Below are 26613 nucleotides of genomic sequence, written 5' to 3'. Positions count from 1 at the left end.
CCTTTTTGTTGAAAACCTCTGTTGTGTAATTTCCAGTATCGTTCCGGAAAGCATTTTCCAGTCTCAGGGTCCCATTCTGCATCACAATAATTCGTTGCGCTGAGCGCCAGTCCGAGGAGCTCCTCATTTTCATATTGCCTTTTTTCCACAAATACTCCGCCACGTTCCACTGAGTTACATGCGCGTTCAGGTAGACTGTGCTCCCTGTGGCAGCGTACACTTCAGTTATCATCTCGCCTCCTGAAAAAACATGCACAAATAAACATGTCAGGTACGGGGCAGTTTGCTAAAACCATGTAAGAAAAGGAAACAACTGAATTTGCAGCTGTATCGTAACGGGTAGCACTGGTTCTTCATAGCTCCTGGCTGCAGGTTCGAATATGCCTTCAAATCCAGCTCAGTCTGCATGGATGTTTAGGCATGTTCTCCATGTATTTGTGCAGGGTTCTTCTAGGTGCTCTGGTTTCCTCCCATCATCCCAAGAGATGTGTTCAGGTGAACTGGTGACTCCAAACTACCCTTTGCGTGTTTGTGGTGCAGATGGTTATGTACTGTACTTGTGAGTAACTTCGTGTAGTGGACTGCACTACAAGTCATGTGGGACAAAGCTATCAGCTTAATACAAATTGATAATAGTATAAAAATAAAGCACTTGTAACATAAACCGGGACAGCTTGTAGTGTAGTGGCGAGAAGTACTGCCTTTGGGCCCACTGGTTGCAGATTCAATCCCCACCTCTGGCTCTAGTACCCTTGAGCAAGGTACTTACCCTAAATTGCTCCAGTAAAATTACCCAGCTGTATAAATGGGTAAACAAATGTAAGCATGCAATAATTGTGACCTTCACATTGTAAGGTGCTTTGGAGAAAAGCATCAGCTAAATGAATGAATGTAAACTGTGTCTTAAACAGAAAACTGATGTTGCATGTAAATGCTGAAAGAGAAAATACGAAAGAATAAGAATGCACACAGGTTTAAATGCTCATTTCTTCATTCCAAACCCCACGGAGAGTCGCCGTGAAGGAAGGCACTTACCCGTAAATGAAATGTGTAATAATGTGAATAGCAGGAACATGTCAGTCTTGACCGTAGTGAGCTTTCCAAAGCTATTCGAACCTTAAGGATGACTGTTCCGTGAGACAAGAGGACGGTTAAGGTTATCATCACAGTTCCTACCGCAAATGACTGCGGTGGGTATATGTGACTCTTCCTGTAAGTGTGCTGAAATGCAGAGAGCCATAAGACATGTATGAGCATCTCAGTTTAGCAGCCACAGCTTTAGCCAGCTATTGTGCTCAACTGAGGCTGGTATAAATAGTTGACTGCAGCAGTGACAGACATTTTCTTCGGTCTTCGACTGCAGATTGAGGAGAGAACAGGCGTCTTTAAAGGTAGAGGCATTTTTAGACGTCTAAGAGGCAGAATTGAATTTATAATAGGGTTCATTCGCTTCGGTGTCATCGCAACTCTATTGTAGCTACAGGTTCTGCACAAATGTCTAACCTCTATGCAAATACAATAGGAAAAATGCATGAATGACAGCAGAACTAACTGCAATCTGGATGGATGGATGGATGGATGGATGGATGGATGGAATCTTTATTGATCCTAGAGGAATACTGAACGAAAAAAGCACCAAAAAAGCACCAAAGACGTTTGTTATAAATATTGTGCATGTAGGTCATCACTGATATAGAACTCCCAGTTTGAAAGTGCATGTTTCTTCAACCCAATACCCCTCCACCCCGTTTCCATTGTTTTAAACAAGCAACACAACAAATAGAACAGAACAAAACCATTTTCACTGTTATTTTTACTTCTGAAGTCTCACATCTGCTATTTTGACTCAGATGTGCTACACTCACCCAGTTCAGTGGTCCTGCACACTCACACACGATGGATGGGGCTTAATTTACATTAATTTATCTAGCAGACACTTTTCTCCAAAGCAACTTCCAATGAACTCTATGTAGTGTTATCAGCACACACACCTTATTCACCGCAGTGACTTACCCTGCTAGATACACTACTTACAATGGATCACTCATCCATACATCAGTGGAATACACTCTCTCTCTCACTCACACACTTTGGGTAAACCTGAAGAGCATGTCTTTGGACTGAGCGAGGAAACCAGAGCACTTGGCGGAAACCCACGCAGACAGGAGGAGAACATACGAACTCCACACAGACTGAGCAGAGATCGAACCCATGTCATCTCACTCACTGTGAGACAGGAGTGCTACTCGCTGTGCCATCATGTTGCCCATAAAAACGTTTGTTCATTTAGCTCACACTTTTCTCCAAAGCAACTTACAATTATTTACTCATTTAAACAGCTGGGTAATTTTACTAGAGCAATTTAGGGTAAGTACCTTGTGCAAGGGTACTACAACTGTGGGTCTAAAGGCAGCAGCTTTAACCAATACACTACCAGCTGTAACTATGAATAAGTGTACAAAAAGTCTTAATGAGAATAAACCCCAGAAATAAATGCTACAATAAATACACCCCAAAAAATTATGAATCCTGAAATGCATGTTCTTCATAGCAGTTATTAGTTCATGGGTTACAGCTGCTGTCTTTGGATCTTAAGGTTGTAGGTTCCTACCTCCAGCTGTTGTACCCTAGAGTCAGTTACCCTGAACTGCTCCTGTGAAACTATTGAGCTATTTATAAGGGCAAGTAAGTGCAGGTAGTTTAAAATTAGAAGTTGGTTTGTTTAAAAGTGTCAGACAAATCTATATTCTTCCAAAGAAGGAGATATTGTACTGATGAAGGACAGCCAAGTTAAGTGAAAAGAGTGGCCCAAGGCCATCATTGCCAAAGCACAACCAAGCAAAGATAGTCTTGTAAGGAAAATGGACCCGACATTTATTACAGAAAAAACTTCCTTTGTCCAATCAAATCTCAGAAGTGGTTCTACTCAACCCCCCAAGAACACTGAAGTAGCCTAAAATTAAATGGGGTCCTTATAAACCCCAGGCAGGGAGTGTGCTGGACTCTTGAGTTCAGACTTCTATTATTTCATTCCATCGTCAATAACCACTTATTCTGGCAATTCAAAGCCTTACCCAGCGACACAGGGCATTAGGCCGAAGGGGGAGGGGACACACCCCGGATGGGATGCCAGTCCACCACAAGGCACCCCAAGCAGGGCTCGAACCCCAGACCCACCATACAGCAGCCACCGGTTGAACATGCCACCACACCCCCTTGAATTTTCTTATGACACATTTATTTTGACACTCCCATAATGTGGATTGAGTTTCCTGTTCTAAGAGAAAGCAGTCAATGCCTGTTCTGTGCAGCTGTAGTGCAATGTGCTCCATGCTGTTATGGTCATTCATTTCCATCTTATCTTTAAAAGGACTTTGAAACGTAATGTCTGTAAGTGAATTTGTTTAATAACGTTTTGTTATTATTATGGAGACTTTATTTATGCTTTTGGTGTTTTATGTGCGATGGATGATTGAGTTAGCGATTCTGTGCTGATGTGGCAGTCAATTAGTTCATGCCCCAACATATTTAGTTATTTCATCATTAATCTACTCATCATAGTACCTGCTGTGTAATTTAAATATGAAGTTCATGTTTGTATATTTTTCTTTTCTTTGTAGTTTCACACTTTGCATGATAAATTTCATCAACTGTGTGGGGGTTATTGTGGAAGTGTTTAGCGGCTGGATAGCTGGGTCAGCCCAAAATCCAGTGAGACCAGTGACAAGAATCTCAGTGAAACTTTAAACAAAATACTTTTGTTTTCTTTTAGCGGGTTTATTTTGTTATTTATGATGAGGTTAAATTCCTAACCAAATGTCCACAAGGTGGAAACATAACCTTAGAAATAGAATAGCCCCAGGAGAGGATAGTGTCCAAAAAAAGTTGATGTTATATGGCTGTAATCTTTTTCTTTTTTTTTCTTTTTAGTACATTTGACTTTTTCCAAGACTTTGCTCTCTTCTGTATGTTCTCCTCAATCTTGCTCCATTCTTTTAAACAGAAAACTTACTTTGGGATCATTTATCTTCTGTGGACAGTTTATCGCTATAAGATACGAATGGGAGGTCATGTGGACTGGGTTAAATATGGATGCTTAAATTTTGGCTCTGTTATAGAAACCCACAGTTTTGATCTTTTTATCCTTCTATATTGACTCTATGCAGTAAAAAATTGTTACATCTTTCACAGTTTATCTTACTCCAGCATACATTCATAGGGTATTTACTGGTCCATCAGCGGTGATTTCAATGTAAGACTTTTCCAGATATTCTGATAATTTATTCTGGCAGCGTGATAGAATAAATTGTACATGGAACAATGTTCATTGAACTATTCAAATCACAGTCCAAGTTCTGTTTTTCATGAAGAAATGTAACAAAACTTTAATAGATATTTCTAGATATATAGATATTAATATATAGATATAGATATTAATAGATATACACACACACACTTTCAGAACCGCTTGTCCCATACGGGGTCGCGGGGAACCGGAGCCTACCCGGCAACACAGGGCGTAAGGCCGGAGGGGGAGGGGACACACCCAGGACGGGACACCAGTCCGTCGCAAGGCACCCCAAGCGGGACTCGAACCCCCAGACCCACTAGAGAGCAGGACCCGGTTCAACCCACTGCGCCACCGCACCTCCCATTAATATGTATATTTCTTAGATATTTGGCAAGATAGTGTATCTTATGGGTTGCGGTGGCGCAGTGGGGTGGACCACAGTCCTGCTCTCCGGTGGGTCTGGGGTTCAAGTCCTGCTTGGGGTGCCTTTTGATGGATGGGTGTCCTGTCCTGGGTGTGTCCCCTCCCCCTCTGGCCTTATGCCCTGTGTTACTGGGTTGGCTCTGGTTCCCTGTGACCCCATATGGGACAAGTGGTTCTGAAAGTGTGTGTGTGTGTGTCTTATTGTTATTGTCTACACCACAAGCTCCTGCACAATCTGTGATTGACTAAGGTGTCTAATTTTCCTTGACTAGAAGAGTCAACCAAAAAGATAACTTGAAAGAGCTTTGAAAGATGGTCATCTGGTCACCTTTTGGGAACTTCTTAGATAAGTGTTACATGACCACCCTGACTAAGTACTGTGACCCTCTAACTCTTGTATTTTATTATGTATCTGTGTGTGTTTATGTTTTCTGGGTGTACTATTTCCATGCTGTGACTCAACACATCCCATCCATCAGTCTTAGACTGATGTTGATGAGCAAGTGTCACTCCAAACTCAAGTCAGAGAGAGGGGAAACCAAAAAGAGACAACAAAAAGGACAACCCTAGACGTAACAATGTCTATGTTGTGACCTAGTTATGTTTTGTTTTCTTGTTAATTGAATTAAAAAAAAAAAAAAAAACATGAGCAGAGTGATGGAAAGCTATACATGTAATAAGTAAAGGTGTCAGCAACATAAGCACATCAGCATCTGGGAGACCAGAAATGAGACATAGACAGCATCTAACATAGACCTACCCCTGATGGGATAGAGGTACCACCCACACCCATGTCTTCCATTGTAATGAACTGCAGCTGCACATACTTTAGAACTTCACATCTACATAAAGTACCATCAGACTTCCTGTAAAGCAGGAGTAGGTTACAGTCTCGGCTTGGTGCACCCTTACAAAGAATGAACACGCCCAAAGAATTAGGAGCCTCAAACACATAAGGCAGTTGGGACCCTGAGACCTAAGTGCCTTTTGCTGACATGACCTGAAGAGGCACTTTGGGTGTCATGGAACTGAGCTCAGAATTGGTCCAGTGCAAAGGTACAGAGGAGCCATAAAGCACAATCTTTACAGCCTGTGATAATCAAACTTTCGGTAAACTGGAGCTCCACAGCCCGGTTTTGGTTAATTATTTAACTGACAGGTGACCACAGACACGTCATTCACCTGCTTATATATATATATATATATATATTTAAATCTACCCGGGTTTTCTGCTTATGGGAATAAAGAATTACAAACTACCACCCTCTGACATTGCATGACAGTTGCATGCCTTTTTCCAACACATGGAAATTTTTCCACAGATGGTTTTTTTCTTGCTTAATCGTGAATTTTTGAAAATGGCCTGAAAACCTTTGCTGCCATACAGAAATTATGAAACAATTCAGTAGTTTATGGGATTTGCACAGTGCCAGTTTACTTGAGTTTAGTAATCTTCAACTTTGTCTAAGACACAAGTGAAAGTATTAGATCTTACATTCTGTAAGGCTAAAAATTTAACATTTTACCATCTACATGTCTTATGTATGTATTTTTTTATATGATAAACTTTCCTGTAGACTCTTCAAAGCCAGCTGAAAAGTCCGTTATGAAGCTGCCAAAGCTGAGACAGAATTTACAGTTAGCTTTTTATACATTTGTCATTATTTTTGATAAAAGCTAATTTTAACATTAACAGATTTCCAGAGATTTGGCCATTCCTACAGCTGTGCAGCTTTAACAGGAGCAATTCAGAGTAAGTACCTTACTCAACGGTATTACAGCAGGAGATGGTATTTAAACCTACGTGCTACAAGTGCACAGCAGCTCTAAGCAGGACACTACCTGTTGCCCCTGTTATAAAAATTAATTGAATCTATCAAGCTTCCTCCTTAATGACAAAGACTGAATCAAATAGAAAGGGGTGTGTGGTGGTGCAGTGGGTTTGGCTGGGTCCTGTTCTCTGGTGGGTTTGGGGTTCAAGTCCTGTTTGGGGTGCCTTATGATGGACTAGCATCCCCCCCTGGGTGTGTCCCCTTCCTCTCCAGCCCTGTGCTGCTGGGTTAGGCTCTGGCTTGCTGTAACTCCACTTGGGACAAGCAGCTTCAGCCTGTGTGTGTGTGTATCAAATAGCATGAGCAAAACTGACAGGTGACTTAATGATGACACCCAAACTACAACAAGATGCTTAAATGAAGTATTATTCTTTCTTATGTAGAGATTTGTCTCTTAGGAAAAAATATGCATGCAAATGTAATTATTCAACACAGCTGAAAATGACAAAATTTTACTTTCAGTGAAACCAAAATAGTACACTAGTATTCAGAAATTTGATACACAAACATCAATATCTCATACACATCATCTGAACCACTTATCCCATACGAGGTCGCCAGAGCCTAGCCCGGCAACACAGGGCATAAGGCTGCTGGGGGAGGGGACACACCCAGGATGCGATTCCAGTCCATCACAAGGCACCCCAAGTGGGACTCAAACCCCAGACCATGCCCCCTCACCTGACAAGTACTAATAGTAAAATCCTGCAAGAGATAAGATGCCTTGACTTTAAGAAGTTTGTCACACATTGAGGAGCTACAGGTGGTACATGTTAACATTCACCATCTGGTGGTAAAATCGCGATAAGGTCCATTAATAGTGTGTTGTTGTTTTGATAATGATGGGTAAATGTTTCACACCAGCTGTTTCAAAACATGGAGAGCAATAGAAGTCATTTTCCTAACAAAAAAATTGTAAAAGTATTGTAAAATATTATGTATTACCCATTCATATACTGCATATTACATTAAATTGATATACTGATTAAATGTGGCCCTAAAAAATTACACATAATGTGCTGAGTAATCCTTGTCTACTATTATATGTCTTATGGCCTGTTTTCAATTAATTTGATTGAATTTGTTATATTTGTTTCAGTTATACATCAAATGCTCATTAGCTGCTGTATTTTCACTTTTGCACACCTTTATATAGTGTTTATATCCCACAAAGATTACAGTGTTTTACAGCGCAAGCTGGATCCACTGAGTAAAAAGTTTATGCTCATTTTTTTTGTTTGTTTTTGCACAAAAACGCTAATTTATTTTAAGCACAATACCTTTATGTATGCTGAAGCACAATATGCTGGCTGGTGCTTGAAGTCAAACTTCTGTTTTTCAGTGCAAGGTGGAAACTGATTAACAGCGTTTTACAACATCTTGCCCCCTGGATGGACAGGTAAGCATCTTTCAATACAACTTAAATGAATATTGTTTCTGGCACCTGAAGGATGCCTGGAGGCTGCTGGAGGCATATGGCTGCTGTCTCAGCAGCATATTGTCTCTGACCTCTGTCCTTTGTCCCTTTCTAGGGACTGGAAGTGAGGGCTGTCGCCTCGGCCGAGTGGAGGAGACGTTTTGGCTCCTCACTTATCAGTGAGGGAGGGGCTCCTCGCCCCGTTCCCCAAGGAGCGGGTGTTTGCCTTCCATGTAAGGGGTGGGCAGCGGGATGGAAGGGGCCAACAGTAAATGGTATTACCGGTGCAGTCATGGGATAGGGGCTGTCTTACGCCACACTTTTTAGTGTGCTTGGGAGCATGTAGGAGAGCAGTGGTTCATTGTCATTCTAAACACCAACACCATTCAAGTGGCTCTGACAACTCACACAATGTCCTAGGGATGGGGAGATTTGGGTGGCACGGTGTAGCCTCAAGCCTCTTACTGCATTTTACTTCCTTCAGAGGTCTGCCGTTAAGCAGGAAAATAGCAATGAGCTGAAATACAACACAATATAAGAAGGGCCTTTAGTTCTACAGTATGTACTAACGTAAAGGTGTAATCATGAATACGTAGAGGAGGAGAAAATGAAACATGGTTTTGGCAAGTCAAGTCCCAGGATGCATCCTTGAGAAAGGTATTTAAGTTGACTTTTTCTTGTCAAAAACCCTTCTTATGAAATGGTTAACAAAGTCTGTTGCTATGGATAAAATGTATTTAATGGGGTATAAATTACTGAGAATCCCTGATTACTGGCCGGTTTGTGCTAAAATATCCCTCTGTGATTCAGGTTAAATACAACAGCAGAACCCCTCACCATTTGAAATTTAGACAGCTTAGATCTTATGCAGGTTGTTTGAAAATTAATAACTTAAAATTAATAACAGCCTTATATGTTGCCATATAATAACAGTTTATGCAATTAAACCACTTTAGCGGAAATGTGTAAATGTAAATGTGGATTAAATCCAAGCAGCGGCTATTATGACATCAATGAAATTTTGTATGGCTATTCCTTGCGCAAGACCATAATATGTAATAATTACAGCTTCCTTATTCCTGATGTATGTTTGAATTGTGGAGAATCACGCTCACGTAAGTTCAGCAACATATTCATTTTCTTAGACCTTGCTGAATGAGGCAGTTGTCAAATGCCTGTAAAATGGCTTCTTCTGACAATATCAGGATCCCTATCTTATTTTCAGTAGCTAAGATATGGCCTGGGGTATTAGTTATGACATCAGCTTCAATGATGCCGCTGCGTGTTCTCTGTTTGCCCTTTGACCTTACAAAGGCAGAAACTGATGGGAACCGTTGGCGGTGGGACGGCTCCTTGTGTGTTGAAAGATTCAAAGCAGCAGCCCACTGTGATGCCCTGAAGGCTGCTTGACACTCAACCATAAAAACAAAGGATCACAGGAATTTTATAGTATATTATGGGCCAGAGTAATGCTGAGGCCTGAGGTCACTGCGTCCAGGCAGATCCTGAAGCGTTCAAATTTTGGCCTAAAGGTTAGTAAATACTCAGAACTGCACAGAACACTTCACTTTAAATTAACATTCCGTAATTTAACCATTAGTTATTTCTCTGAACTTCTAAATAAGGGTTATGACTGTGCATAGTACTGTACTGTGTATAGTATACAAGTTTATACATATATAATTTTTATATACAGAAACAATGCAAATATGATTGTGTGCATAGTCTATAGATTTTAAGAAAAGTTTAAGGTTATTATGAACCCTAAAGAGCGCATAGCCATCACTTTAACTAATTGTACTGAAATGAACATGGAGCTGTCAGAGCTTTCTTTTTGCCTCATTTAACAACCATTTTAATTGTTATAAAATCCTGGCGATGTGTGGGCAGATAAACTGTCTTTTAAGCCAAGCTGAAAGTTTCCAAGATGAGAGCATTTCCTTCTTTGCACCTCTGGGAAAGATTAGAAACAGAAGCTTGTCAGATACAAATCCAATCACTGTAAATCAATGATGATGGAAATAGCTCCTGAACCACTTTATTTCCATCTGTCTCTTTTCATCACAGCTGGAACAGTTTGGTTTGGGAGTCTGTGCAGGATGATCACAAATGATTGGAAATGTCACCCCAGATAAGTTCAGAGGAAGGCAAGCCGCAGACCAAGAAGCCATGCATCAAGAGAAGCACCATGAAACCTTCACACCTCCTCAGAGCAGACACACTCCAGTGGTCAGAGAAAAGGTGGGACGAAGAGGAGAGAAGGGGGTAGGATGAAGTGAAGAATTCTGGATAGACGGAGGCTTCACTGAAGAATGACAAGCACAGGATGTCTAGGGATCATTCGTGAGATGGTTTCCATTTTTTCTGTAGGAAGTTAAACGAATTAGTTGAAATATAGACTCAGATACAGCTAATAGAGAGGAAAAAACATACACACATAATCGCTCCTGTATTACTCATGAGCTATCCTTACAGTGAATGACTTTATTCAAAAATTACTAACAAAAATTGGTGATCATTTGCATACAGGGGAAGCTGAGCAGGTGAAGTTCCAGCAGTAATATTTCATCAGGGGATTTGAACCCACCGTCTCCACTGCAGCAGTGTTGGGTTTAAAGCCCTCAAAAGGTACACTTTCCGGATCACGCCTGGTCCAGGTACTCAGCTAAGCAGATTTGTAAAGTGATGTGGAATCCAAGGACCAGGGTTCAAATATCTGTTCCTGCAGTAGGACCCACGGTCAATCTACTTACCCTAAATTGTACCAGTAAAAATGTCCCAGCTGTATTAAGTAGGTAAAAAAAATCCTAAGTATCTTAGTATAGAAATCTAACTTTAGTCAACAGTTATGTAACAGATTCTGAACTGCAATCACACACTGTCGTTTTCAAATCTCATCCCAAAAACATGCCAAAGATCCTAATATTCTAAATAAATGTTGTAAAGATTGAACAAATAAACTTGCTTAATAAAAGCTGCATTTTCATTGTCTTTTGATCAAAGTTAAAGTTGATTAAAGTTGGGTTTTACACAATATTAGAATTTTTTTTTTTTACATTTTATACATTTATAATTAAAATCCTAAATATTATATATTTCTTCATGAATTTCAAATGCATTAAAAAGTATATAGGCTATGGTTTAATAATAATCACTTTCTGCTGTAATTTTATTGTTACTATGTTGGCTCACATAAGTCCTTCAGCATTCCCCATGACTTTCTGTGCAACTGTTTACAATTATTACTTTTCATTGGCTTAAACATTGCTTTTTATGACCAGGGAGAATGTGACCAACAATGTCTTATCTGCAAATAGCTAAACATATTCTGGCTTTTGATTGTGCTTGATTATATCATGTTTAAGTCATTTATTCATCTTCAAAGCAAAGGTTAATCAAGATGGCTATATGATGGCCGGTTTATTTGTCAAAATTATAAAAGTTTCACCTCTGCTGCAATGACTAAAAGGTGTTGAGCTCTCCCAGTGACCTTTGTAACATTTACATTTATTTGCTTAGCTGACATTTTTACTCAGGTAGCTTTTGTTGCTTACAGTTTTATAATTTCATGCTTTCTTGGAACTGGATGTTGACCTAAGCGTTTCAGGTAGTCTTCTTTGTAGAGTTCCGAAGCGGCTGTCCTCCGAAGATCTGAACCTGCTGCAGCCTGATGTTTCATTTCAGGATTACTACTCTAACGATACAAACAAAATCCCATCTACTGTAGTCAGCTTTCCCATTGAAGGTATCTACTGTTAGTCCTGTCTAAAGTGCCCGATTATGTGTTTTTAAGCTACAAATTTGGATCTTTGTGGTGCTTCAAACCCATGATCCATTTGTACAGTTCTGCTACATGAGGTTCACCTGTCACGCACAACCTGGAAGGTTCCGCTGAAGTTCATGGCTCACACTGGCTTCGCACACTCACGCCACTCATTTAATGCAAATTCAAGCACGGACCTGTTTGTTGATTGAGGAGTAGTGGCTGGGGAACCGTTCATAAAGGGTTTGGCACTGGAACATCTCCCCCTTTCCCAACCAGCCTTGATCAGCAGAAGAAACAAAAGTTATGATCACATTTGACAAGTTGCACTCCCTGGTCTTAATGAACCATTTATAGTGCACAGATACTTCAGCATATCTGACATTTATAGACAATTACTTTAATGAGACTATTCCGATTACCATTGCTTTACTGCTTCTCTGTTTATTTTAGAGTAAATCCTGACAATGCCGTGGTTATTAGTGAGCAGTAAGTATATTGTAAAAGACCAACTTTATGGTAAAATAGCCTCATAAAGATGAGCCTACGTAAAGTATAATGAAGTAATTAGTTTTACTGACCATGGCAAATATAGCTTGTTTTGGTTCCATTTTTATTCTAGCTGTCGGTCGCTGGGAAGAAAGTTTTCACATTTTTTCTGACAGTTGCTGAACCGAACTGAGTTCATTGTGAATATGACCAGGGCAGGGAAAATTCTGCTCCGTACTCATATAAATCAGTCACATATAACATATAATGTCTAGTGTGTATTTTGTATATTGTGTACTTTATACTCTATAGATTTTTTTATCTTTTATTAGCCCACTCTACCTTTATTATCTGTCTTGTCACTGTCATTCTGTCTGTGCTGTGGAAGTTTCTGTCACCAAGACGAATTTCTTGTACGTATGAACATACTTGGCAATAAAGCTCATTCATTCATTCATTCATTCATTCATTCATTCATTCATCAGTCCACAATGGTCAAGACAGTCTCGCTGTCATTATAGACAGGTTCTCATGTACCTATAGCAGTGCCTTACTTTATTATTTTCCAGAAGCCACGGTCCAAATTTTTTAACAGATTTTTCAAAATGCTGACATGTGGGTTTTCACTGAGGACTGGGCATGGGTAGCTGTATCTGCTTAACACACACAGTCCTCCATCCTTCAACTTCCTCATAACATAAGAAATTCAGGTGGTTTAAAATGCCAGAAAATGTACATTTTGCCTGAAAAAGAAACATTCGGAACTGTGCAAGGGCTTTTGTTTCAATGGGAAACAAATTCTGTTGAGGAATAAAGAGAAACAGCTATATGACAGAAATAGAAGCATCACAAGATCATATATAACATTTTCCCAGTCATTTTTGCTTCTTATGTCAGTCCGGGCTGTGGAGGCTCCCTGAGGTGGGAACCAGTGTTGGACACACAAAATCCCCCTTCTTACTCTGCCCCCCGAGCCACACCTTCTGCATGAACTTCGCTTAAGATGCTCCGGCAGATGTGTCCGTCATTCATGTTTGCTCAGCCTTCGCCCTTTGGCTGCCGCACCCCTGGTTTGTTAACAAGGTTGGCAAACAGGCCGTGTGCGTGCGACACGGCCGATACCGGGGACCTGGCCTGTACGTCCACACCGCCGCCTGATAAGGAGCCCTAAAACAGCTCCCCTGTTCTCCTGAGCGTAATCATCACTTGTCATGCTGGCGTCTCATTTTGCTGTTCAAACAGCGATGGCTCCCAAACGTGCCCTCCGTCTTCCGCCATCCGCTGTGACGCGCAACTGCTGAGCTTTTGCTTTTCGTACTCGAACAGTTTATTTTCCTTCTGCGTCGTGCTCTGATTTCAGCCATTTCTAAACCACAGTTCGAGGTGATCTTTTTTGCAACCCAGCCATTCTTCACCAAGTGATTTATTAAAGAACTCGGATAATGGAGACAGATTTAACGAAGGGCCCCTTTTCTCACAAGTCACTCCCTGAATTTCATGCTATAAAAAAATCACCTTAACAGATTATAAATCTATCTCTGATGCTTTCCCCTACTGTCTTAGTTGACCGATGGTACAGGGTAGAATGAATATGAAGGGTGGGCAATGGGAAATTTCCCATCATTGATCTAAAAAGGGTTTAATGGGCAGTGAAGTGGTTACCAGTATCCTCTTGAGTTAAAGAAAACAGTTTTCAGTCCCCTCTTCAAATGTAGCACCCATGAGCAAGGCATGTACCCACTAGTTGTCACGGTTTTCCGTGGGTTATTTGTTGTCAGGACGCAAGTGCAGAGTTGGATTGTATTATGGAGCTGAAGCCGTATGGGAGGACATGGAGAGGGAAACACATAGGACCACGGTTTCGGGAGTCCAACGCGGGAAATGATACACAGGAGGTAGGAAAGGTCGTTGTGGGAGTAGAACCGAGGTCCGAGAGACAGAGTCCTTGATCCGAGGGGGTAGTCAAGGTCCAAGTCGCAGGTCGACGTTCGGGGACGTGATCCGAAGAACTGTGCCCATGGTCCAGAGCTAGGAAGGTCATCCCCCAAGGGTTCGTTGAGTCGAGATCCAAAAGACCGTGGCCGATATTCAAAGAGCGGGAGGTCGTAATTCAAAAGGCATAGATCGCATAACAACGGACTAGCAAGATCGTAAGGAAAGGTGTGTTGTCTCAAAGGAAATTCCGCAATTATTTTGGTGGAAAGTTGTTCTTTTAAAGAGTGTTTTATGAGATATAGGTGAGTGTAATGTAATTGAGGCTTGTCTAGTGCGGTGCCCATTGTGGTCACCTGCAGTATTGTTTCCCAGAGGTTGTGACAGAAGCGATCACGTAAAATTCACTACATAGCTCTCTAAGTAGCTTAGTATAAAAACATAAAAGTGTCTTAAAACTTCTCTTGGACAAATGTAACAGCTGAATAATAACAATAATAATAATAATAATAACAATAATAATAATAATAATAATAATAATAATAATAATAATAATAATAATAATAAAATCATTATCATCATCCCTGTCTTGAGTGACAGTGGGAGTACCAAAGCTTTTTTTAAAAAAAAATTCATTAAAACAAGCTCAACATAACCCATGGGAGAGGCTCAAGAACACAGGAACCCAGCTGAACATGAAACTTCTTAGTTTAATTCTGATTTCTTCAATGCTTTTTCTCTGTTTGGGTTATTCACAGTTTTACAGGTACAATTCACATGGCTGCAAAGCCTATTCCAATAATACAGATAAAAAAGAGGTTAAAAACATTTATACACAACAAAATATTCCCAGTGGTGCTGGTTTAGTGGTGTGGCGATCAACACAAACGGTTGTGCAACAGTAGGTGCTCAAAATACGTATTTTTTTTTTAACCCCAGAAGAGCAGTATTAAAACCTTTTTGTTTCTTTTTTATGTTTCATGTTGAAGCAGACAGCACCATGCCTCACTGAGGAACACAATATAGTAGATGTAGATGGTGTGGTGTTGTTTCGCCCATGGCTCGGGTCCTTCTCAGTACTCTTCTTTGACAGTCAGTGGCACAGATGGTGACACTACACCATTGCTGCTCGTCACCATGGCAACATTGCCAGTGGTGCCCATTGAGGGCGGGGTGGGCGTCGTCGTTGATGCCTGCTGTGTTTGTTGCATCTTCTTCTTGTTTATTTTCCTCTCCTTAGCACGCCGGTTCTGGAACCAGATCTTTACCTGGATGAAAGAAAAATATGTGTCTTATCTCAGCCAAAGCCCTTATTCATCAAGTGTGTTCATTCTGCAACCTTTCAAGACAGGGGATTTCTCAAGCTTTTTTGAATAAATGACTTGCTTAAAAACGCAAGATGCGTTTAACCCCAGAATCATGTACATGGGTACAGTATCCTTAGTTCGAAATCTAGCTTCCTTAGTATATTGAACAAGCTTCTTACCCTGAGTCAATACAGTAAGAATACCCTGCTGTATAAACATGGTAAGGTGCCTTGGCATTAGCTGAATGAACGTTAATCATGTCATGGATACAGTTCCTGCATCACTGCATCACATTACCCGACATTATTAACATTCATTCAGCTAATGCCAAGGCACCTTACCATGGTATTCGTACTGTATTGACTCAGGGTAAGAAGCTTGTTCAACATACTAAGGAAGCTAGATTTCGAACCAAGGATACCTTCAGCTTGCAAGGTGACAGGCCTTAGCGACGCACCACCTGCTGTTCCATGAGAGGTAGTACATCTTCCATGCTGTAAAATGTTAACCGTTCATACTTCCTGGAATATTCCTCAGCAGCAGGACTGCTAACTTGTTGTGACTGAAGTTGCGCCAGTCCTTGATCTACCCCAGTACCAGATCACTACCATTCGGGTCATCCTGCTGCGATGGTTCCACTTGACAATAAACACCCCGCTGAAAGCAAGCATTTCGAAAATATGAAATATCGAGAGTGAAAAAACAATACTACCTTATCACCTGGATAAATAAAAAAGGAGAAACCAGTAATACCGGGCACTCTCCGTTTAAGTTCATATAAACCCTCAAGACCAGCTGCCACTGAGATATGTATGATTGTATGATACATCATGTACGATTTGCAAGAAAACAACAATCACTGCATTCCCTAGAAGTAATAAGCTATTTAATGAAAAATTCTCACCTTTCCACATGTTGAGTCATTTTTTTCCCTCATGACTGAATATTCATTAGTTTATAAGTCAAAGTTTTAAGCACATGTTTCAACCCAACGTCTTGTAAAATGGGGAGTGCGGCACTATGACAGCTGAGCTGGGGGGGGGCTGCAGGGGCACTCTAAGGCTCACCTGTCGCTCCGACAGGTTGAGGGAAGCGGCCAACTCTGCCTTCCGCCTGATGGTGATGTAACGGCTGTAGTGGAACTCCTTCTCCAACTCCAGCCTCTGGTGGTCTGTGTACACCACTCTGTACTTGTCCTTTGTTCGGGTTTTCCCACCTGCAAGCAACAGGACAGGGTATGATGCGATAGAATGGTTCTCCACTAATCCCTGCAGGGAAATTCACATGCACGGCAGCTCAACGTATGACACGAAACAGCAAGGCGCACATAACGTGTAAGGTAACTCAGTTGTACCCCAACAAAATAGACATTTAAAAATCACAGCTACACTGTTAAACAAGTCACTTCCCTGCTTCATCGTGTTGAGGAGCTAACAGGCCCTTGATTAGATATCAGTGTAAGGGGTCCCTAAGTGCACCTATTTGTGCATTATAGTGCAATAATCCTGTGGCTGAAGCTTGTAGTGAACACTTCCCCAAGGGCGTATGAATCGTACTATGCAGTTAACTTTAGATTCCTCCACATCTTGACTTTGGACTCCACCAAGTGGTCTCGCTTTTTACATTTCGTCTATTAGATGACACTTTTATTGAAAGAAACTTACAACAGCCTGCAATTCCGTTTTTTTCAAGGAGCAATTCAGGGTAAGAGCCGTGTTTAGGCGGGATTTAAACCTGCAGCCTCTGAGCCCAGAAGCAGCAGCTGTAACTTCTACATTATCTCCAGTTTCGCATTTCAATCTGGAAATATTTTTTTTTTTTTTTTTTTTTTGTCAGTTATTGGTTTTTGTTAGCAAAATGTCCCAGGGTACTTTTTACAACATGCGGCTCAGAGGTGCTCTTGTTCGTGGGTGAGAGGCACGCTACTTGTGACTGGCCCCGCTGATTGGAAGGAGGCACAGACCCCGAGGCGGAGATGCCGCAGTTCCGGTGTGTGAAACAGCAGCAAATGCCACGTCTGTTGCAGTAATACTACAAAACAGCTGCTTTCGTGGGTATGAACAACTGTCACACCCTGACTGAGAAATTTGTACAGTTCCTTCAATTATATTACACCCCCAAGTGCTTCTATATTGTATTCCTTATACTAGTATCAAGAGTCATGGCTTGAATGCCCATATCCTACTGTTTGATTTCATAACCGCTGAGACATTGTTTTTCAATAGCGGAAATGCTCGACATATTGAAAGTACAGAGCCTTGCTGTCAGTCTGCCAAACAGGAAGTCAGTTGTGAAAGCTGCAGTACACAATGAAGCAGAGATCAATTATTCCCATAGCCAAATCGCAGTAGAGTGGCATGGTAGCACAGTGGTGCAGTGGGTTTGGGCAGTTCCTACTCTCTGCTGGGTCTGGGATTCAAGTCCTGCTTGGGATGCCTTGTGATGGACTGGTGTCCCATCCTGGGTGTGTCCCCTCCCCCTCCAGCCTTGTGCCCTGCGTTGCTGGCTTAGGCTTCGACTCGCTGCGACCCCACTCGGGACAAGTGGTTTCAGAAAATGTGTGTGTGTAAATTGAGGTAAAAACATGCTCCTGATGGAGCTCTCTGTCCAACCCTCTTTGAGGGGCAGGGACTTAAAACTTGCCCAATCTGCTATGATGACATCTTAATCTTTTGTTGCGGTGCCCCCGGAAACTGTCAATTTCCTCACAAACGTGCACTGTTTGTACTGTAATGCTGATGCAAGTGGACAGCCTGTGCCCAGGACAAAAAAAAAAAAGAAAAAAACACGCACAGAGTGTCATTTCTGAGTCGTTCTTCTGGGGTTAGGGTTCAGACAAAAGTAAACCGAAGCTACCCGGCCACTGAAATTTATGTGGCGCCTGGAAAATCCTGGTTTATTCTATTAATCATGTGATTCATATTTAAAGCAGCAGATTACCGTTTTTGACGGCGGGCTCTTATCAAACCGTGCTGTTTATCCAGGCGACTATACCTACACGCTCAGCGCCAGGGACGATTAAGTCAGAGGGGTATCGATCGAGAGCGGTCACGGCGCAGCGCTAAGGTGCTGTATTGATCGACGCGTAGCTGGCGTACACAGCGATAACGTTTCCACGCCTCGGGCCGAAGGCGGCCTGCCTGGATCCCGCGGCGCGGCTCCTGACACACTTATCTCGTGTCGCTCTTTCGCGTGCACTCCCAAAGTTGGCCCAGGGTGGGTCTGCGTGCCAACAGATTCCCTCGTTTTTCTCGAAAAGGAAATCAAACTTCAGCTGGAACCAAGGAGAGATGCATGCGGAGCCCGGACTTTCCGATGGGTTTCTTTCCCTTCTTCGTACTTCTTACATTTGTTGATGCTCTCTGCCGATGGCGAGGGGACCGTCGCACGAAAAGTGTACACAAGCTTGAACAAGGTGTACCGTGTTTTACCATGCCCAGAAAGGACCGCCCATTCTGGATGACTGTGTATTGTAATGTGAGAAAACAGCCTTATGTCATACATATGAAGGAATTGTGTGTGTCTGATTTTACATATGTTTACATATACTTACACTAAAGATTTTGACAGCGCATGCATTTGCATAACAGTTATTACTCTGAGCTCTGGCTGCGATGTCATTTCGGACATGGATAAATTAGTTTTCTGTTGCCGCTAATGGGAGGTTCATGGAAAAGAACAAACCATAAGCGATATGATAAAGTGTCTCCATTCTTGGCTCAAGTTAATCGGTAACGCCGCGTAAAATTTCCTGCGAGGAGCAGCATGCGATTCGACTCTGCAGGAGTGTACTAACTGGGTTAAAAATTTTTTTTTTTGGTCAAAATAATTTGTGGCAGGATGGAAACAATACAAAAACAAGGCGTAAATTTCCCATACTGGCTCAGTGAGAACATTGCCAAGTCAACAGCTTTATTTCCAGATATTTATTTACAATATTTATTCAGATATTATAACGAAAAGTTTCGCACTGTGTTAACATTCACAGATCCAGCTGCTTTTTCATGCAACACTCCGCCTCTTGACAGGATCCTTAGTTGCATCACAGGGCAAACCATGACCTACCCTTCTGTACAAATAAAGACGTAACAACACAGAAATGGGTCCTGCAAAGGGCAGAGAAGCAAAGTGCTTTCCGGAAATTCCTCCAGGTGCAGAAATCAACCGCAGGTGTCACTTCTGCGGTCCGACCGCCCCGCACTCTACAAGTAGCAACTGTCCCTCTCTCAGGCGGGATTCGGCCAGGAAGATGTGAAGTTTGAGCATCTCTCCAACCTGCTATAGCACCTGAAAGAGAGGTCAACGACTCCCGTCCTCCGCGTCGCAGGGAACGCCGGCTTCTGCTGCCATCTTTGTTATTCAGTCTTCACTGGGATTGTATGATTCGAATTAAGTTTTAAACCAGATTCGCTACTCGAGAACGCATCACTGTTTTTCCACTTGTGTTTTGAGTTACAAATACTGCTCCAATACTAAACTGTTCTATGTTAGTTGTAAATATGCACTTTTTACATCCTTTATACACGTACAACTTCCATAAATGAAAGCGCACATTATTTTCCATTAAATGATTCTGTGCCGCACTTTCAGGCCAAATGGCATCAAGCTGAAATGAAATGTAGTGACCCACAGGAGACCAGGTCTTCCCTCCCTTGACCCAGAATATTCAGCCACAGGGCTCATGGGTTCCTGTTCTCTAGAGAGCATATTGACGGACCAGCATGGTGTTGCCACTTGTTGGCCGGATGCTGCCCAAGTAATCTCTTCTTCTGCTGGTGTCCACCGTTCTCCTCGGATATCAGCTGGAAAAAGTTCCTAAACTTGGACGATCCGAAAAGGTCCGGACTCCATTGTCGTCATACGTTTCAAATTTAGCCACACCCATAAACGTCCTGCTCGTCAAATACGTGTTAGAAGTGCTCGGCGCAGCTGCAGTGTGAATAAATCAAAATATACATGTCCTTTATACCATTTCTTTTCTGTACTTGAATTTGGAAAAGAACTTAATGGTCTCTGTCGTTACACATAAAAACAAAATTAAAACTAAAGGAAAATTGAGAGTAAAACGTGATCGCCATCAAAGGGTATGACAACAACGTTACTCCCATCAGTAAGTGATGTGCAGATACAAGCAATGAAATTGTACGTTAAAGTCAGCTGGACAGCGGGGATAGCTAGTAGCGTAGTGGTTAATGCTACTGCCTTTTGACCTAAAGGTTGCAGGTTTGAGCTTCACCTCCAGCTGTAGTAGCCTTGAGCAAGGTACTTACCCTAAATTGCTCCAGTGAAATTGCCTTGCTGTACAAATGGGTAAATAAGTGTAACCTCAACACTATAAGCTGCTTTGGAGAAAAGTGTCAGCTAAATGAATAAGTGCAAGTCCCGTGTGTCATACCTAAGATTGGCAACCTTCAGCCCAAGCTGCCATAAAGCCTAGAATCATAAACATCAAGACATTCCAGAAGTCTTTGTTTACAACTTTTCCACTAAGGAATACAGTGACCTTGTTTGTATCGCAGATAGAAACGGTGCAGGGTGGCGTACGTGCCGGGCAGGGATGTCGACTCATAACACTTCCCCGGATTGCAAGAGGAAAACAAAACATAAAAAACGCTGAAATCCCTCTGGCAGTAAAGGTGAAACCATAAATATCTATTGATAGAGTGGTGACATCAGATAGCCAAGTTCATTTGCTGACTGTATGAAACAAGCCGATAGTTTTCTTGAGCTTAATAACTCATTATTACTATGTGTACTTGATTCGTCATTTAAAGGTGAATATGGTTTTACTGTTGGGTCGAGAAAGTTTAACCATCTCCTGGATATCATTGTATTAAGTAGCTACTTCTGGGTGTACTAATATGAACTCCATACAATTTTTTGTTTTGTAATTATTGACTGAACTTGATCCTGAGTCAGCAATAGGATCAAAAACTTAAATATATACATTATAAGCAATACCATATCGAGAAGTATATTGTATGTCAATATATGCTGTATTTAGTGAAATATTTCTCACAAATAGTGTACAAACTGTGGTCCGCAAATATAAAGTGTGTATATAGGCATTAATCACTTTGTCGGATTTGAAAATTTAGCAAGTGTCCAAAATTCAAACATGAGTCTATAAGGCAGGGACTTGGAATCATGGTTATGGAAACCATTGTGCTCTAAAATAAAGGGATATTGAATTACTGTCAAAAGAACTGCAAAATCTAAAGACTGAGTTTGTCAAAGTAAATAATGACGCAGAAGGATCTATATATTTTGTGAAAATTAACCCCACGCTCAAGGTTTGCCCGGGGAAAATCGTGTGAAAAATTTGAAAATGGATTTAAGTTTGTTTTTAAAATGTACATTGTACAGTTTTTTTCCTGCAACAACCCTTTACAATTTATAGAATAATGATAGTAATAACGATAATACACACACACACACACATTTTCAGAACCGCTTGTCCCTTACGGGGTCACGGGGAACCGGAGCCTACCCGGCAACACAGGGCGTAAGGCCGGAGGGGGAAGGGGACACACCCAGGACGGGACGCCAGTCCGTCGCAAGGCACCCCAAGTGGGACTCGAACCCCAGACCCACCGGACAGCAGGACTGCGGTCTAACCCACTGCGCCACCGCACCCCCTCTAATAACGATAATAGATAATTATATATATATTATATAGAATAACAGTTGTTCTGACCACCACGCCACATCGCTGATGCTAAGTGGAATTTTGATCTGTTAACAAATGCAGTAACAACAAGGGAGCAAGGGGACGTGCGACCACCCTGCAAGAAGGAGAGAAGCAGGACCAGTGACCCTTGCATGACCACTGGAGTCAACATGAGACCCCCGAAACACTCATTTACATGACAAGAGACAAGCGAAGGAGAACACACTCCTTTCCTGTTAATGCTTCCTTTGAACTCCCTTAGAACAGAGGAAAAAAAACATATATAATTCACCTGTGAAATGGGCACTTTCACTACAAACCAGAAAATTGATAACTATGTGTTATTATTTACTGTATTAACTGGTACTAATCACACTGATATGATTTTGAAAATCATTACAATCAGGATTTCAAACGTTTGCAATGTTGAATTATTATTATTATTATTATTATTATTATTATTATTATTATTATTATTATTGTTGCTGTTGTTGTTGTAATAACTGATTTTTTTTTAGAATTGTGTCATTTCCTTTTCATTGCGCATTTATTTCAAAGAAGCAGCTCCACCGGCCAACTATTTGACTTTATTATATTTGATACAGAATGTGCCCATTTCAGCTTAAACTGATATTTTATGCTTTAATTATTTAAGAACCACAAGACAACATGATTTTGCACATCATCATGTCAGTCCTGCAAATGAGGTCCAATCATGTTGGGTAAATTAAAAGCCGCGTAACTGTATGTCTTACGAAGAAGAGACATGATGATCTTCCTATTTAATATAAACCTCCTTTGTAATCTCTGTTACGTTTCCTCCTGCAGTAGTTTTAAGAAGATGATGATTAACGATGAATTATTTGTCTTTCCAGGCGCGGTTGCACGCGATCCATTCAGAAAACAGGTGCGCTGTACGGCGCGCGACCACGAGCCAGGAGCGCGCGCCCCGCCTGTCCGTCACACTGCGGTCCCACGGGTCCCACGGGTCCCACGGGGAGGCACACAAGTCGCAGCAAACACTTGACATCCAGCTCGTCCGCACTTGTTTTCACACGATTCTCTCATCGCACGAACGTGATTATTATTATGGCATTATTATGTGCGTCACGTGGTTATTAACCGAATATTAGAATAACTGAATATTATGATCTGAGAACGTTGTCCAGCCAGGCCTCTTTTTTTTTTTAGGTAATCTGCAAAGTGAACTACCAATTCACACACAGCAGAGAGTAAATTTACTGTGTTAGTGAGGGTAAATACCTCGATTGCGGTTACCGCACAGCAAGAGAGCAGCATTGAACTCGAAACCTTCACATTACCACACAGGGGCCCGAAACACGGTACAATGTCAATGTAACCGCTCTCCTGCTTCGGTGATGTGATGTCGCTTCAGAACAAGGTTCAAGTTCGGCCTCTAACGGCAGGCAGGTACATTTTACCTCAATACGTCCTTGTAGTGACTCGGTTGTATAAGAAAGTGTAATTAGATGTAGAAAAGTATAACTGGCATGAATGAATGAATGAATGAATGAATGAATGAATTAGCGCACTACCCTACGTTCTATACTGTATTAACAGTAATAACCGTCATTGGCCACAACGAAAACCCTCTGTGTGTGTCCCCCCCCCTCCCCCGGGTTACCTGGGTTCGACGGGGAAGTTCGGCTGATCCACCTGTACGGGTTCCTGCTCTGGGACTGCGGGGACACCTGGCCCACAGGTGTGTCGATGACGCCCGAGGGCAAAATCCCCGTCTGACTCTGCTGCTGCAGCGACGTGAAGTCCGGGGGTGTGAAACTGATCTGTCCCGGGTTCGAGATCACCGGGCCCGTGCCGAAAGGGGGCCACTCGTCGCGCGGCGGAGCGTAACCCGGGTTCCACTGGGTGCTCTGGCAGTGATGGGGGTCGCTGTTAATCATGCCCGGCACGTGGTAGCTGGAGAAATCCGAGAACTGCGGGGGTCCCGGCGCGAAGCCCTGAGGGTTCAGGTTGAGGTTCGCGTGTCTCGCGGGGTTCGGGTACATGGCCGTGTCCTTATCCAACAGGTAGCTGACATACATCTTCCTCAACCTGGCTCGTCGTTCTCCTCCTCCCTCGTGCACTCACATAGTTAGTAGTGCGAGTGTAAAAGAAAGTGTGTGTGTGTGTGTGTGTGTGTGTGTCAAAGTGCGTGTCAAGCCGCCCGGGTTTTCCTTTAACCAGACGCGCGCTCCTTCCTGCTCGCCTCACCTGGGCCAGACGTTTTAACTTGTTGAGCGCCGGTCCGAGAGGCACCACCCCGGCGGGAGCGCGGCCGCGCGGGACTCCTGTCCTCCGCGCGCATTTGCATTGAAAGACGGGCCGGCACTTCAAAGGAGGGCAGATGCCGCCATCAAAGTGACAGCGATCTCGAGACAAAGGAGGGTCACAAATGGCCCAGGTGATAAACGCACGCGGACTGACGCGCTCCTTACCGTTACGCTGCCCTTTCACCTCGAGCGAGCGAAGCAATGAAACAACTCCTTGATTCGCTAATAGCGCATTTGGACTTTTCACTGGACGCTGAAGTGAAATGCGGCGGGACACAGTTACAGTCGTGCTTATTAAACTGGCCTCTGGATGAGAAGAAGGTGAAGACTGATCGTTACATATTATACATATTTACATCACGTTATCATGGCCAGAAGTCATATTGTAATTTTCCTGGGTAGACCATATATTTCCAGTGTCTTGTGTTTTGGACAGGATAATAATATAAATGTATGATATAAGTATAATATATAAATATATGAGGTGGTCTGAGAGCTGTCTGGTGTCAGTTCCTCATGCAGCTGATCCAGGTCATTCATGTTATTAATGTAAAAAAGTCCCAGGTTCAAGAGAATTTTTGTCTTTTTGGAAAAATTGCATTGTTTTGCAGTACTATTAAATTTCTTTCTCTTGTTAATCCAATAATAATATTAATAATAATAATAATAATAATGACGTTCAACACTTCAGTAACTGCATGGCATTAACATTTAAAATCTATTTTTAAGTCAGAATCACATGAATGTTCAAAACATGCATGTATGGTGTTCTGTAGATAGTCAGATGAATACTTCTGAAGTGATATGATGACATAGCGATGATGACAAGGAATGGGAAGTCCCACTCCAGGCCCCCTTCTACTTCTGCTCCCATGCGCACTTTCACGTTCCCCCGTGGACCGCCATGCTTCCCCGTGCACTTGCGTGACCGCAGCGTCACAGCGGAGGCAGGTTTTCACACCTCGCTGAGAAGAGGTGTCTCAGAGCTGAGGATGGCTCTGTCATTGTGTCACCGTGTCCCACGACCTGTTGTCTGGACCTGCTCTGTAGTCCTCAGCCCTCCAGCAACACAAAGGGCCCATAAAGGCAACATCGCCGTCCCTTCATCTTTCCATTTCTTTTCTTTTTTTTTTTTTGGAGACGCCAGATTATTTTTTTAAACACAAAAATTCAAATATATTCTGAAAAATGCAAAAAATGTTTCCAGTACATTAGGTAGGCTAGGTGTGTGTGTGTGTGTGTGTGTGTGTGTGTGTGTGTGTGTCTGCATGTGGTGCCATAATGCATGTGTGACTGTTTCTTCCACACCCACAGGAATATAATTTTGAACGGTTAGAACTGCTGGATGGTCCATGGGAGGTCCATGGCTCTTTACAAAACCACAGTAAGTACTGCGACTGAGAACCAACGATTCCGGCATCTGATTTTGGGTGTAGCAACAGATCTATTTTCAAAGTGCTAAAACATCAGTTTAATAGTGCAAAAATATCCGTATGGCCCCTGAAGTAAACCGCAATGTTTTAAAGAGTGTGCTGAAATGGTCATGTGGCTGCCAGCTGTGGTGCTTTATAACCACATGAAACATCCTTAATACATATATAACATAATTGTCATTTATTTTTTCTTATGTTTCATAGACTGTAGAAATAGATATTTATATGTTTAGTATATTTTATAGCTTTTTTTTCATGCAATAACATGCACTGGAGCGCAATAGCCACCAGCGCTAGATTTTCCAGAAGCTCTTATTTTAGCCGCATGGAATGAAATGTTTAAAACAACGACCGCAGATCCGCAGGCAGTTATACGGTCACAGAGGGTGGGAGGAGAAGGGGTTCAAAGCGGTCGAGGCGCTCAGCTTGGGAAGTGACACTGAACACCCAGGTGTCATTTCCTCAGCAGTGCTGAGGTCCATAGGGCAATGGGGACAGGAGTAGTGCTGGAGCCACCTCAAGACCCAGTGTGGATTATATATGTGGTTCTGTAAATAGATTCTGTCAATGAAATGTAGGTATATTACACATTGAACTGTCAGTTTACTATTAGTTAATGCTTCCATTGTCTATCCATCTGGGCACAGATGGTTCAGTAAATTAATAAGTAAGTATTTTACAGAGTGATTTCTCCTTTTGTGCCTGTTTTTGCCTGCATTTGGAAGAATGTGATCAGCACTGTTTCTCTTACAGCCTTCATTTCCA

General features: G+C 42.1%; 1 protein-coding gene across 1 annotated transcript; it reads right to left on the bottom strand.

Moving 5' to 3' along the window:
- Window positions 1-15023: 15023 nt before the first annotated feature.
- cdx1a (caudal type homeobox 1a) lies at window positions 15024-24236 on the bottom strand. The gene is made up of 3 exons (XM_018756398.2): window positions 23770-24236; window positions 16522-16670; window positions 15024-15415 (listed from the first exon to the last, which is right to left on the bottom strand). Exons 1-3 carry the CDS (start codon window positions 24185-24187, stop codon window positions 15221-15223), a joined length of 762 nt encoding a protein of 253 aa, XP_018611914.1. The 5' UTR covers window positions 24188-24236; the 3' UTR covers window positions 15024-15220.
- Between the last annotated feature and the right edge of the window lie 2377 nt (window positions 24237-26613).

This window comes from Scleropages formosus, chromosome 13 (assembly GCF_900964775.1).
Source record: "Scleropages formosus chromosome 13, fSclFor1.1, whole genome shotgun sequence".
In the NCBI taxonomy this organism is placed as follows: domain Eukaryota; kingdom Metazoa; phylum Chordata; class Actinopteri; order Osteoglossiformes; family Osteoglossidae; genus Scleropages; species Scleropages formosus.
Note: the sequence above shows the minus strand (reverse complement) of the source record. Positions and strands in the feature narration are given on the sequence as shown.

What these genes read in the sequence shown, in the direction of transcription:
- cdx1a (XM_018756398.2), bottom strand. Translation starts at nt 24,187, where the DNA reads ATGTATGTCAGCTACCTGTTGGATAAGGACACGGCCATGTACCCGAAC. An exon ending in AACTTCCCCGTCGAACCCAG is followed by an intron (nt 16,671 to 23,769) that starts GTAACCCGGGGG and finishes TGTTGCTTGCAG; the next exon opens with GTGGGAAAACCCGAACAAAG. An exon ending in TCAACCTGTCGGAGCGACAG is followed by an intron (nt 15,416 to 16,521) that starts GTGAGCCTTAGA and finishes TCTTTCATCCAG; the next exon opens with GTAAAGATCTGGTTCCAGAA.